The sequence below is a fragment of the Ambystoma mexicanum genome, chromosome 8 (assembly GCF_040938575.1).
Source record: "Ambystoma mexicanum isolate Mex_15411 chromosome 8, UKY_AmexF1_1, whole genome shotgun sequence".
In the NCBI taxonomy this organism is placed as follows: Eukaryota; Metazoa; Chordata; class Amphibia; order Caudata; family Ambystomatidae; genus Ambystoma; species Ambystoma mexicanum.
Window position 1 is genome coordinate 778124109 of NC_090929.1, and position 15212 is coordinate 778139320.

General features: G+C 44.0%; 1 protein-coding gene across 1 annotated transcript in view; it reads right to left on the reverse strand.

Moving 5' to 3' along the window:
* HK1 (hexokinase 1) overlaps window positions 1-15212 on the reverse strand; it is a 1159884-nt gene that overhangs the window by 917095 nt on the left and 227577 nt on the right. The window contains exon 7 of the mRNA XM_069610605.1: window positions 14871-15054. Coding sequence (XP_069466706.1) covers window positions 14871-15054 — 184 coding nt within the window. The remainder of the gene's footprint in view (window positions 1-14870; window positions 15055-15212) is intronic.

Sequence of the window (15212 nt, forward strand, 5' to 3'; positions counted from 1 at the left end):
GTTAAAGGATCCGTACCCTCCATGGCTTCTGATTCTGTCATAAATCACCAATGTATCAATTGAAAAGGATATGGTAACCAAAAAAGGATACAATTTGGTAGGGCTCTTCCGGATCCTATTTTCACACGACTTGATTGTAGGTAGGTCAAATTAGACCTTCCAAATGATACAACTCTCTGACTGAATGAAACAGGCAGAGAGATGGATCACTGGAAAGGGCGTGGGAATTGTGTAGGAAGTATGCCTAGGATAGATAAAGTATCATAAGAAACTGTCCCAATCGAATTACTAAGATAACACAGTATTAGCATTAATTCAGACACTGACCTTATGGCAAAACTGAAGTAATCCACGAAAGTCTCTTGAAGAAAACCAGGAGTTGAACAAACAACAAAGGAAGGGAAGATTACTAAGGGAGACTTATCCCGAACGGCACGAGGCTCTCGCTAGATACCGGGTTGGTGCACCACAGGATAGCGTCCAAAGTACTGTGCACAATCACCTTCCAATAGTTCATGAAAGACTTCCTTTCCCACGAAGAACAAAAATTAGAATTTGACCTGTTAACTGTCACAGGTACCAAAGGTTCAAAGTAGTTCAGAAAACCACGTGCAGGATTGCACGCGATAGCATACACGCAGCCAGACCAGCCGCGCTTGGAGACAGGGCTTCCGCATGGAGATTTAGCACGCGAACTGGATACACGCAGCCCAGGACAGCCGCGCTTGAAAACAGCGTACGCGTGGAGATTTGGCACGCGAACAGGATACACGCAACTCAGGACAGCCGCGCTTGCAGACAGCGTCCGCGTGGAGATTTGTCACGCGAACAGGATACATGCAGCTCAGGACAGCCGTGCTTGCAGACAGCATCCGCGTGGAGATTTGTCACGCGAACAGGATACATGCAGCTCAGGACAGCCGTGCTTGCAGACAGCATCCGCGTGGAGATTTGGCACGCGAACAGGATACACGCAGCTCAGGACAGCCGCGCTTGCAGACAGCGTCCGCATGGAGATTTGGCACGCGAACAGGATACACGCAGCTCAGGACAGCCGCGCTTGCAGACAGCGTTCGCGTGGAGATTTGGCACGCGAACAGGGTACACGCAGCTCAGGACAGCCACGCTTGTAGACAGCGTCTGCGTGGAGATTTGGTACGCGAACAGGATACAGGGCTCCAGGAAATAGCGTGTGGAGGAAAACACGCTCAAAAAAGGCCACAGAAGTTGCTGAAGGGAATGCGAGAACACAGGTCCGGAGTTCAACTACAAAACGCCAAAATTGACTTAATCAGAAGCAGCGATCGGAGTTTCCACGCTGCTTATGTACGCACTGCCGTGATACACGTGACGGAACAAAGTCACGTGAATTTTAACGACGTGAAAAATGCAGACGTCGTTTTGAGGGCAATGCATCGAAGAACCTCCATTTTGAGTAGAATGGTCTAGTGGTTCTATGGGCTTAACTCATTTTGTATGGAGAGGTCGTTCCTGGTCCAGAGATATGTCCAGCAGGCATGACATCCCCATTCCCATTTGAGCCTCCATAGGGCTCAATGGGAATGGGGAGGGCGCAAATAATGGCCCGGCGCATGCCAAGGCTGTTATTTGCGCCCTGGTCCCCTAACGGGAACCGTAAGGTACGTTTGGTCTGACCAAACGTACCTTACGGGTCCCGTTGGGGGACCTCGGAATAGGGCGCAAAGGGATTACCGGCACCGATGTCCTTAACGGTGCCCGGTATCCCTTTGCGACCAGGTCGGAATGAGGCCCATTGTCTGGAGGGGGACTAGTGAATCACTAATGTGTTTTCTTCAATGGCTGAATACCTGTGATGGGCACATTAGATTCACGATGGACTGACATCATACACAAGTCAGTTTGCTGGATTTGCTGATCCAAAAATCTAAATGACAATTGATGACTACCCTTTATCAAAAGCCCACAGATAAAAATACACTCCTTCATTTCTCCAGTTTTCACCCTGTTGGCCTACATCAGAATCTACCATACGGGCAGTTTCTGCGAATTCGTAGAAATTGTACTGCTAAAGATGAATTCAATAAACATGCAGACGATTTGAAGAAAAGACTACTAGATAGAGGTTATCTGAAAAAACTTGTCAGGGATAATCTGAAGAGGGCATCCAACACTAATAGAGATCTGGGTTTAGCTCCCCGAGAAAAAGATAGACTGGTCTGTGTGACCACATTTAACCCAGTGAGTAACAATATTAAAAAGATAGTAAATCGGAACTGGGATCTAATTAAACAGTCAGGAAGTTTGTCACAGAAACCCATGTTTGCTTTTAAGAAGAACCAAAATCTTAAACAACAACTAGTACACACCTATATAGACCGGGCTCGTGAACAAACGGTTTTAAACCAATGGGGTCTACCACCCATAGTGCGACACCATAAATGTGGCAATTGTGTATTCTGCCCCTTTACTCAGACTCGTTTGGAGTTCAACTATGGTAACGTTACGAGGAAATTAAGAGCGCTTACTAATTGTTGTACCAAGAATGTGATGTATATAATAATGTGTGCGTGTGACTTGATATACGTGGGTAAGACCACGAGAGAGGTAAGGCCATGCATTGGAGAACATCGAAGTTGTATATGCAATAAAGTGGCAGATAAACCCTTAGTGGATCACTTTATTCAATATCAACACTCAGATACCGATTTTAAATGGTTTGTTTTACAAAATGTGAAAACACACAAAAGAGGCAGAGATATAGCGGTGGCCGTACATAAAATAGAACAGCGCTGGATTTATCAATTAGATACAGTGAAACATAGACTTAATATTTCAGTTGAGTGGAATACACTTATAACCCATTGATCACTCTGATAAGTCTGTGGGTAGCACAGACAGGGGTTCTCTGAAAGGTTTAGGTGGCCTTAGCACCGGACAAATTCACACTGGGTAACTAGCTGACAATGGGACTAGCTTGAATGAGATGAAAAATGTTTTGGATTACCTATCCTGAGAGGATAGGGTGATTTTTTTGATTTAGCCGGTTTGCCTGTGTTATAATTGATGCAGAAATAAGAAGGCGTTTTTCTAATATAATGGATTTAATGAGAGGCATTTTAATGTGATTTCAGCGCACATATTTCAGATGATTTTGAAATAGAGTGGACCTCATTTGACTTTTATTTCTTTTAGTCTGACGTCTAGTATACTGTTATGATACAGTGGGGAACTGGGAGAGGACGTAAACACCATGTATCAGTCCTCTTTCTTTTTCCACACATACTACATGATATGGGGAAATGCAGATTTTATCATGTAAATCTTTACATAATGGCGATAAAGCCAATGATTTGATCTGACCTTAGCTTTCTACTTAGAGGTTTAGTATAATTTGTATTAATGTTACGATGCTGTGTGGTACTGAGAGAGGATGAGATAACTTTGGGCTAGTCCTCTTTCTTTTTCCATGCATCACTGCATCATTTAGTCAAACATGGATGCCGATTGTGTAATTCGTGGGCTAGTCCTCTTTCTTTTTCCATGCATCACTGCAAAAATTAGCCAAATATGGATGCCAATCGTGTAATTCGTACGCAACGCCTAGGAATTGAACAACCGCGTGGAGGCCGATGGAGATACAGGACTGATAAGACTGTCTGTGTGCCGCTTAAGGTGAGTACGTTGCTTGCAACACGTAAATAGTGCAGAATAGAATGGTAATTGATTTGGAGTATCAATCGAGAAAGATAGACTAATCCGATGGGGGTACAGGACTGATAAGACTGTTTATGTGCAGCTAAAGGTGAGTACGCTGGTTGCAACCTGGAAATAGTGCGGAATAGAATGGTAATTGACTTAGAATATCATTCGACAATGATAGACTGATCTGATGGGGTCCGCGAATATGATGTATGTGATACACCATGTTCCTGAACCTTTTTGAACCCATTCTTTGGACGTGGAATTAAAAATATTTTTTTTTTGCTATCATGGATATAGTGATGTTGTTAATTATAATTGATACCCATATATATGGAAGTTATATCTAGAAAGGGTGTCACACGATAATGTTTGGGAGCAACAGGTTATAATAACCGCTGTCACTTCACTACAGGGATACTACAGCAACACTTTGGCATGATAAATCGCCTAGAAACGAGACTTTCAATTTTGGGATAACTCTATCAAGTTATTTGGACGCACGAGGATTAATGTGGATGTAAGTATCAACCTGTAATAAGGTGATATATGATCCTCCTTTTTTATACTTACTATAATATAGACTTCTTCCCTTATAGGCCCCAAATTAATACGTGATGAGATCTGCGAATTGATGTAGACACGGCTAATAATGAACTGGGTCATGAAAAACCCTTCTCAACGAATGAATGATACGCCCTAAATACAGGACAGTGACATCAAAAATGTGGTGTTTTGCGTTTTTGAGTAAGTATTTCACTTATCAAGACTTAAATTGAAAACTAAACTAAAGAGGTTCTCCTCTAGTATGTTATTTTGCATCTTTGAGGTGGGGGCAGAGCTGTTGATCTCCACACATAGGTGTGAATAGGATTAATCCAATTATCAGCTCTTCTGTTATGTAATAATATAACATTCAGATTTGATGATCCAATGATTACTTGTAAGAATCATGTTCTTCTACATTAAAAGTAATGATTAAATGAAAAGGGAATGGTTCCAAGTTTTAGAATGCTTATGGTTTTTATTGTATTCATTAGGTGGTGTAACTCACCCTACTCGGTATAATGGGAATGACTGAATTCCCCCTTGTGGTCCTGATGAAGGTTGCATTATCAAGTGGACGGACGTGTTGAAGTCCAATTGGACAACCAAAACATATGTGGACAGCTAAATCTGTGTATTTGGCTAAACACAGATAGAACCATCTGCTAATTAAGGTGGAGGACATTTCACAGTGTAAAAAATAGATTAAGGAGAAAGGTGTGATATGTACATGTTTTAAGAAAATGATATGGAATGATTGGTAGGAGTGAATGCTTGTGAGTTGAATTTTGACTAGTGTTTTTTGATTCATGTTTTACATGTTTTATAAATTGTTATTTTTTATTGTATATTAAAATAAAATTAATTTGAATTCAAATGAGTGACATTTATTGATATTTAAAAAAAAAGATAAATGTTCAAAATGTGCCATTCCCTATCCCCTTGGTCCATTTTTGTGTGTTCTTATATTTACTTGCCTGGAGGACCAGGGATTGTGACCAGGCACCCCTTTGTTTATAAATACATGTTCAAGGCACTCGGGATCTCAAAGGTTAACAGGCTTTTCAGGATTCAGAAGTTCACAGTACCTCATTTCTCACAATGGGTCACTCAGGCTTCCCTTGCCCAAGCTTAGACTCCTCTTGGCATCACAAAGTTGACTTTACACAAAGTTCCTTGGGTTTCTACAGGTTCCCTTTTCCTGAATTCAAAACCTTCTGGACCATACAGTTCAACAGGCCTCTTAGACTTCCCTCGCCTTAGTTTCAAGCCCCTCTTTATTTTCACAATGTTCCACTCTCTTTAACACAAATGTTCAACTTGTAAAACACAAAAGTTCCTTAACAGTTTAATTGGCTTCTTTCGGGGTTCTCTTCCCCATTCTTCAACTTCCTCTGAGGTCAGGGTCTCACCACCTGCCCCTCATATATTTGTTACCAACTTGTCACAAAGTTCACACATATATTTTGCTTATCTCTTCATGTTGGGGTCTCTGTGGCCCTCCTGGATTAATCTCCTGCCTGGAGGCCACCCCAGTGCTTATTCCTTGTGATGGGGTGCCTGCGGCCGTTCTGGATCAATCTCCCGCCTAGAGGCCACAGCAATGCTTTTCCAACACTCTTTGCTTTATGTCAATACTTTTCCATTAGTTTGGGGAATTTTGCATCCATTACATTTCTCACACAGCTCCCCTTTTAGGATCTCTATTTCTCTCACACTGTGCCTCTGCGCACAGCTCCCCTCTTTGCAGACACTTCCTATCTTTACACAGAGTCTGTTGTGAATGTGTAATCATACACGCAACCACTCTGCAACTTTGTATCCTTTTCAATACACACACCAGGCTCTCACTGTGCTTCACTCATTTGTTTTTGTCTTTGCCGTCTAAGGGCAGGGTCAGACCACCTGCCCCTCAGACACTCCTGGGCTCCTATCCTGGCCCAGGGGAATGAGTATTGGTTACCAATTTCAAAAGGGATTAGCAAGCCTTCTGGTTGCCTTCCATGGACTCTCCAGGCTCTTTGGAGACATGGCTCCCTCACAAGGCTTTCCTCTCCTGCTTTGCCTTGCAGACCTTCAGCGTCTCTGCATCCCACTCTCCTCCAGCTGGTACTGGGCAGCCTTAGCTCCTCTCCCTACTTGCTCAATTTGCCTTCTTAGCTTGCTGGTTTTATACTCCCTGGGAGTGGCAACAGGCTGCATGTGAGTGTAGTCAACTTCAAGTGCCTGACTTTGCCTGACCTTGTTAGTGGGATATCTCCATTGAGCATACTGTTTTACCTCTGTATGCACCATAGTCGTGTTTCCCATAGTAAATCTGCACTCCTCTTGCCTCCCTCTTTCTCATCACAGTACTTGAGTGATACTTGGGGAAAAGAAGGTTGTGTGCCTTAAAATATTCTATGAAGGCTGAAGGAGTATATCATGTTTAGAGGATCCCCGGGATGTAAGAGGGGAAAAACCCTCAGGTTTTTCACACAGTTCTCCATGAAAGAAGATGTAGGAGGTATCCTTGCTGAAATCAGAGCCCTCTGCAATGACATACAGACCACCCTCACAGACCTTAAGGATAGAGTTGACACAATTGGAGGCAAAATGGATGGAATAGAGCGCAACCAACTGAATGCCGACCTGCTCAAAATGCCCTTGATGCCTGTATGTCAGAACTGGAGATGCGTGAGGAGAAGGTGGCCCTGAAACTCGACGACCTAGAAACCTGTGACAGTTTTAACATTAGGATCATCGGGCTGAGAGAAAAGGAAGGAGAAATGCCTGCCGAAGTAGAGAGTAAGGTACAGGGCATCATTCACCTCATGTTCGAGTCAGAGGGAGGAAAAGTGGTGCAGCTGGAGCGAGCACACAGAGGAGAGAAGCTGTTAGGAAATGGACCGATGTCGATCATTGAGAAGTTCCTCAGATACAAGGACAGAGCAGAGGTGCTAGCGAAGACCAAAGTACTACAAGAACTGAAATGTGAGGTTTCCAAGATGAAAATCTTCCAGGATCGCCCTACAATTTGAAGTGGAATCAGTGGACTATCGAATAACTTTGGCAGTAGAGGCAGAGCAAGAACTAGGCCATCTAACCTCGACTGCGAAGGTGCCAGCAGGAGGGCAGCAGCGGGGAGCCGACCGGGCCAGCCCACAACACTGAAGGAGAGGGAAAAGCAGCCGCAAGTGTATGAGGCTCCATGGACCTCCCCGAAAGGAACCCACGTGAGTGCCCCGCCAGGGGTAGAGCAAGGCTTTGGTCGAACTTTCATTGTCTCAAAGAAGCTGATGCTGGACAGGAAGGATTTCGCATGAGAGCCAACATGAGGTTGTGGATCTCATGCCCCAGGTGGCCATCAAAGGAGGAGAGGGCATCTCACAATTTGTAATAGTTAAAATACTGTTTTGTTTGATGTTATATTGGTTACAAGTTGGGAAGGGAACGTGGGGTAACGGGGTGTGGTCAAATGGGATGAATTCCCTCTGTGTGTGGTATTGCGTAAAGGGAACAGCGGTCTTCTTAGGGATGAAATGTGAAGCGACACAGTGGGTGGGATGATGATGCCAAAGAGAGGGGGGGTTCCACACTCGTCACAGGGCCTCTTAATGTTATAGGCCTCAACTTCCCCAATAAGAGGTCGTTGTTTGCACAAGAGTTTAGAATCACAGGGCTGGACGTGCGATTTCTGCAGGAGACAAAATTTAAATCAGGCAAAGAGAGACCTATTGGAGGAGCAGGAATAGGACAAGTCTACTGGGCATCCGGGGATGCCAAGTAGGGTGGAGTGGGAATAATCATGCACAACCGCCTGAAACTACATGGGGTGGCGAGAACGAAGAGGCTTGAGGGATGGTTGCTAATGGTGCAGGGTAACCTAGACGGATTGCAGGTTGTACTTGCTGTGATTTACGCCCCAAATCAGGGCTAGGTGGCATTCAACACACTAGCTCAGGGCACAGTCATGCCACTTGGGGGGAACTCACGATAATAGGGGGTGATTTTGAACTCCTGGGCGGATGATAAAATGAACAGATTCCCAACGAGACACCCAAAGGCATCTGAGGGGGAGGAGTGGGTAGGAACCCTAGGTCGAGCCGTAGCAGTAAGGGAACTTCTAGATACATCAAGACAGATCCACCCTGATCAGAAGGGATACACCTTCGACTCAAAGCCACATGCCACCTATACCTGATTCGACTACTTGCTACTGAATGTAGACCAGAGTGTAAGGCTCGTAGGTTGTGTAAATAGGCCAGTGGGTTGGACTGACCATGACATGGTGCTAGTGGAAAATCAACATAGCTGGGATCTGTAGAGCAGATACTAAATGGAGGTGGAATTAATCCTTATGGCGGGACCCGATCATCGCGGAGCAACTCTGCAATGATATAACAGAATACTTAGTCACAAATAACTCTGGGGAGATGGACGTTAACATAGCTTGAGAAGCAGGCAAGGGCATTTGGAGGGTTGTCTAATGAGGGAAGGGCCAGAAGAAAGAGGGAACAGAGGCACATGGAGGAGGTTCTTAGGAAAGAAATAGTGAGAAGGGAGGATAGGACGCATTCGGGAGAAGGGTACAAAGAAGCAGAACTCCAGGAGCTGCAGCAAAAAAGGGCAGAACTCAAGGCACTTGTGCTAGGGGATACTCTCCATAAGTTAAGGTTAATCAAGCAACGTTTTATGAAAAGGGAGACAAAGCCGATGCGCTACTAGCAGCGTGGTTCAGAACTTAAAGGTCGGATAGGTGGGCCACAGCTGTGAAGGATGAAGGGGGAGAGTTCAAGACAAGGCCCAAGGAGATAGCTGCATGCTTTGCACAATATTATAAGAGGCTCTATGAGAGTGGATGCCAAGAGGGCGCTGAAGCGCCTGAGAAATACCTCCAAGACATATATAAGACGAAGCTAACCCAGGAGGAGATAGGCATCATGGAAGGCCCAATGACAGTGGAAGAAATAATAGGTGCCATAGATAGACTCCTAAACGGGAAAGCTCCAGGCTAAGATGGGTACACAACAGGATGATATATACAATTTGCAGTAACACTCCTGCCATTTATGGTCAAGCTTTATAATAATATTCTGGATACGGGAGTGGCACCAGAGTCCTTCAGTAGGGCGCTTATATCCCTATTTCCCAAGGAAGGTAGGGACCCAAGCGAATGCCAATTTTACCACCCAATATCACTGCTCAACCTGGACAAAAACGTTTTCACAAGGATACTTGCCCAAAAGGCTGGAGAGGATGATGCCCCCACCTAATACATTCAGACCAGGTGAGATTTATCTTGGGGCAGAAGGGAGCAGATCCAATGCGAAAAACATTGAACATTATGGAACGTATGGCAAGGGAAGGGGGAGATTATGCTTTGATCAGCATCGAAGCTGAGAAAGCTTTCGACCAGGTGGAGTGGAGGTTGCTGTTTGCAGTCTTGGAGAAAGTGGGTCTTGGGGAAAGAGTGAGAAGAGGTATCATGGTGCTATACACTGACTCTACTGCACAAGACATCCCCCAAATTTAGCCAGTAGAGAGACACGAGGCAGGGGTGCCCCTTGTCCCTGCTATTATTCGCCCTGTCTATAGAGCCACTAGGCGTCAAGTTAAGGAGTAGGGTAAAGGGCATATAAGTAGGGGAGATGGAGTACAAACTGGAAATGTATGTGGACGCCATCCTCCTCCATGTGCGTGACATAATGTGCTCGGCCTGGCAAGTGCTGCACATTGTGGGAGAATGCGGACGTGTATCTGGGTTTAAGGTCAACACTTCTAAGTCGACCCTGTTTCCCTGCAGCCGTGAACAGCAACTTCAAGTAGATGACCTACTTGAACTTGTGATTCCAATAGAGAGACATATGATAAAATATTTGGGAGTACCGATTACTAGGAACTTGACAGACCTCTAATTTCCCACCTCTACTACACAAGCTTTTCACGGACATGGAGGCATGGTCACAATTTACACTATCCTGGCTAGGGAGGATTAATGCAGTGAAGATAATCTTCCACGGAAAGGTACTCTACCTATACCAAATATTGCCTATAACAATACCAGAGGACCACATCCGGGAAAATGAAGCACAGCATCAACAGGTTTATATAGGAGGGGTGCAAGCAAAGCATAGCGTACAATATCTTGATACAAACCAAAGGCAAAGGAGTGGACCTGCCAGACATGTTTACGCATTACAGAGCAGCACAGCTTAGAGCAATTGTTGGACAGTTGCGAGCAGATAGCGACAAACAATGGATTGACATGAAGAACTACCTGCTCTGTCAAGTGACATTGGGCAAATGGCTATGGGACCCTAGACTCGCTGTGGGCGCAGTGGAGGGCAATAAAAGATATGACAGAGGTCCCAACGTTGCCCTCCCCATTGAGCCATATATGGGCACCCAAAGTGCACCAAAGTGTACTGTTTGTGCTGGGCACGCTGGGGGTCTGCTCCTGAGAAGCCTCGCCGTGGCCAAGAGGAAGGGCTCCTTGCAGTTCTCGCCCCTGTTACGTGGTGGATCTATTGCAACTCAATGCCAAAAAATCATGCATTGGCCCCGCCCCCCACTACCCAGCATCCCTACTTGAGCCTCGTGCATGCACACAAGCGTGCGTGCACCCAAAGTGCACCAAAGTGTACTGTTGTGCTGGGCACGCTGCGGTCTGCTCCTGAGAAGCCTCGCCGTGGCCAAGAGGGAGGGAAGAGAAACAGTTCTCGCTGCCATAAAACGGCGGATTAATTGCAACTCAACACTAAAAGTAATCTCTTGGACTTCTCTTCTACTTTACGCTTCTTGAAGACTTTGTGGTCCGGTCAACCTTTCTTGTTCGTTTGTCTTTAGAATCCTGCATTGGCCCCCCCTCCCAACAACCCAGCATCCCTACTTCAGCCTCGTGCCATCTGAATTCCGGGGTATTGCCCGCACTCTTAGTGTGGGAAATGATCCTATGCCTAGTCTTGAATCAACTAATGAACCTCAGACTGGCTCTAGTCCAGTACAATTACTTAAACCTCCCCCGAATGCGCATGAGGCTTCACAAATTGCCTCCATATCGAATCTGCTTTCATCATATGATCTACAGGGTTTTAAAATGACGTTTCCTGTATTGATGCCCATATTAAACCTGTTAGACAAAAGTCACGGCATAACCCATTATCAAAAACTTCTTCTGCTGACTTATTAGCGAAATTGAATAAACTGGAAGGGTTCTTGGACCCTGTCATGGCACTTAATGCTGCAAATATCGTAAAATCTTGCAAAGCTTCCGCAAGGACACATGGCTCTCAAACCTCTATTACTCCTGTATGCGAGAGGTCCATGCAAACGATCTTCACTGAGAAATTAGTGAGACCTAATAGATGCTCTTATGCTCAGGCACTAAACAATTCTTCAATTTGCCTGGTAGATGGAGATGACGACAACATTACACAGCTGAGAAATACTGTCATTATTAATACTGCAAAAATTGAAAAACTAGAAAACTTAAGGAAATCAATCCAAATTGCAAGTTATCCCATGCAACAGAATTATGATGATCCTTCCAAAGATTCTGATATTGAATGGATTCTCATCTCCGACAGCTCTGATAGTCTGTCAGCCCTCACTAACCTCATCGAACAGGAATCAAGAGGAACGGAGTGCAGCGCAGTTGCACAGGGGGGAACAACCGAATCTGTTGAAGTTAGTTCCTCTAGACATTTTATATCACAAGAAAAAAGGATGCACAGCAGAGCACTAAAGAGAAGGGCTATGAGGCATCTCCAGTGCCATGAGGGTGGCAAAAAGACAAAAAATCTTGCTCCCTCTAAGTCAAAGAAGCTCAACTCGCATATCAAAGACATATGCAACCTATCCAACGAAGATGGCGTGACGGATTTGAACCAACTAGATGAAGAAAGTAAAATGGCTCTTGAACTAAAAGAAGCAATACCTAAATCAGATAAAATAAATGACAAAAAGAACAAAATCAAAAAATCAAAAGAAAAAGAAAAAACAGGGTCCCCTGAAGCAGTACCATCTGTTGAACTAGGTGTGCCACGGTTAAAAACTGTCGGTGAAGTCACCATTGATACGATATCTTCTGCTCTGGCAATAGCAACTGCAGCCACTAAACAAACCCAATTAACTACTTTTTACCCGCTTATAAAAAATATTAAAATAAATACCAGTGAAAAAATCACTAAGGCGGGAACGTTGCAGCCGGATACAACAGGCAACTCCCCGGAGCTGTCCTCCCCCTGCATCGCAAACATCTCTGATACAGGCAAGCAGACTTTACATCCTGTCCCACAGTCTGCAGTGAGTGACCAGTTATCCAGCGGGCCCTCTACAGATAAGGTAAAGGGAGATATAATTAAACCTGCTCTTGTTAAGGATGTAGCAGAGGAGTCTCCATGTGCAGACGTTACGCCAGTTGCTAAATTTACAGCTGACAACTGCACCATTATTGGCTGATTAAGTGATGTCTCAATTAACGTTAGACGCAGAATTAATCAATCTTTTATGCTCCAATGTTTCAAGGAAACTCCTGCGATAAGAAAACTCAACTCTGAAGACACTGGGCTTCATTATGACTCTGGCGGTAGCCGTGCCGGTAAATACTGCAGTCATTTTTTTTCCGGCAATGGGGACTTACCAGGGTATTTACAGCCCCGGTGGTCCCGGTAATTCCCCATTGCCGGGTACCGGAAAATATTACTCCCCATTCCCATTTAAGTCCCACTGGACTCGATGGGAATGGGGAGGACGGATGCACTGGCACCATTGATGAATGGTGCCGGTGCATCCGTCGAGGTCTGCAAGCGGGTGCCATTCCGCCTGCCAGGTCAGACCTGGCGGGCTGAAAGGCGGAATGGGAATGGGGAGGTTGGATGCACCGCCACCATTCGTGAATGGTGCCGGTGCATCCAACATGCTCTGCTCACGGGTTCCGGTACGCCCGCCAGGCCAGTCCTGGCGGGTGGGAAGGCACCCACAAGCAGAACTCGTAGTTTGCGAGTCCGTTAACAATGGTACCAGTAGCTCACTGGCTGGCCTATTGGCTGGCTTTTGCCGACGATATCCTCCTGTTTGATAGAACTCCTTTTGGTCTACAGAAAAAATGTGAATTTTTTGCGCAATATGCACAAAACAACAATCTCGCCTCTAACGCCACTAAATCCAGGATCATTGTCTTTAACAACTTAAAAAGGAAATCTTCCTCATATAAGTTGACCATTGATGGCCCAGGGGTAACACGTGTGCCATCGGCAAAATATTTGGGGTATGATCTTTGTAACATGTCATCCGCCTCGATGTGGAAAAAGTCTCTACATGACAAGTCAAATCATCTATCTCCCAAATGAAGGTCATATATAAAAAATTCTGCAAATGTTCTATGATCCGTCCAATTGAGTTTTAAACGTTAAAGGTAGAGGCAAACATATTATACAGACTTGATATGTGCTTAGTAAACATTGATCACATCCTTGACCAACTACAAGGTAAAATCTGTAAATGGAATCTTAGGTTAGCAAACTCCCTACCAAATCCGTTGCTGCTCCATGAACTGGGACTGATATACTTGTCGGCTAGATACAAGTGGAGGTTACTGAGCAACTTTGCCGAAATGCTATTGCCTCCAAGTAATTCCTTGTATGAAGATATAGCTACTATTCACAGAGAAGGGAATGTACAATCAATAATGGTATATTATAATAACATGAATAACTTGTTGGAAGAGATTGAGTCAAGCTCTAATGATCTCTGTCTAAGACCTACCTTTGTAAAGAAAAAGCTATATGAATCTCCTATGTGCCAATCGGTGTGCCGGAGAACAAGGCGATTGACTAACTTTTCCCAAAGAATAAAAACGGCTCTAAATTAAATGATCAATCAAGTAAAGAAATCTCAAATAGCATAATTAAAAAAGAGTCCAAGAAAACTCCTGTGAGCAAAACACTCTACAAGGAAGTGATATAGGGCTACACTTTGTGACTGCATTCTGAGCTTTCACGCCCCAATAAGCCTAAGAATTACAAGAACTGCCATAACCTTCAGAGAGCTTTAATCCACATTATAGACAATAAAAAACACTTTTTTTTATTTTGTATTCTTTTATTTTTATAAACTACTTCTCAAACTTTGCTTTTGTTTGTGTGGTTCCACCTGAGTTAGACTGTTTATTTTGTATGCTTCCAATGTGTGATTTCAAAGGTGTTGATCTCATCAGGCATTGCTCATGTATTCATATATTTGCTGTTGGCATCTCAGACCCTACACAGTCACCCATTCTAAGACCCACTAGGTCAGCAGAGCTTTCACTTAGCAGTTTACAGTGTCAGTGCATCGCTGATTACACTATTTCAAGAAAGTCCAAGTACACCGAAATGTAGACTATTTAAAGCCATGGTACCGCATTTTATTGTGTATTGAATGCTGCTTTATTAACAACCCCAGACCAGGTAGTTGGTAAATACAAAGTAAATACAACTTAAACCCACTGCAATAATAAATAGTGCACAGCAATTCTCTACCTAAGCATTAGAAAGCATCTTAGACTTTTACTTAAACAACAATGCAATTTCATTTCTGAAACCGTTATCATCAGAATGGTTAAAAAAAACGGTCAAAACGAAGATACAGTAATAGAGATTTGAAAAACAATGGTTACTCACAGTTGTTTACCAGGATTTGGAGAACCACGGTCAATCTCTCTATCAAACTCAGTTCTAATATCCTCAATCAAACCGTCATCTCCAAAGGCTCCCCATTCGGTATTAATGCACATCCTCCCCTCATCGCCTTCCACAAGGTCAATGTGTCTCAGTTCTTCCATATAGCAAGCATTGGTACCAGTACCTTAAGGAATAGAATTTCATGGGGTTAAATCAACAATCTAAAAGAGGCCATGAATACATTTTAGAAAATTAATAAGAAATGTAGTTATGTGTGAATTATATGTCTTGGTATTATAGTTTGCATTTTCACACTTCCCTAAATACTTCCAAAACTGCACA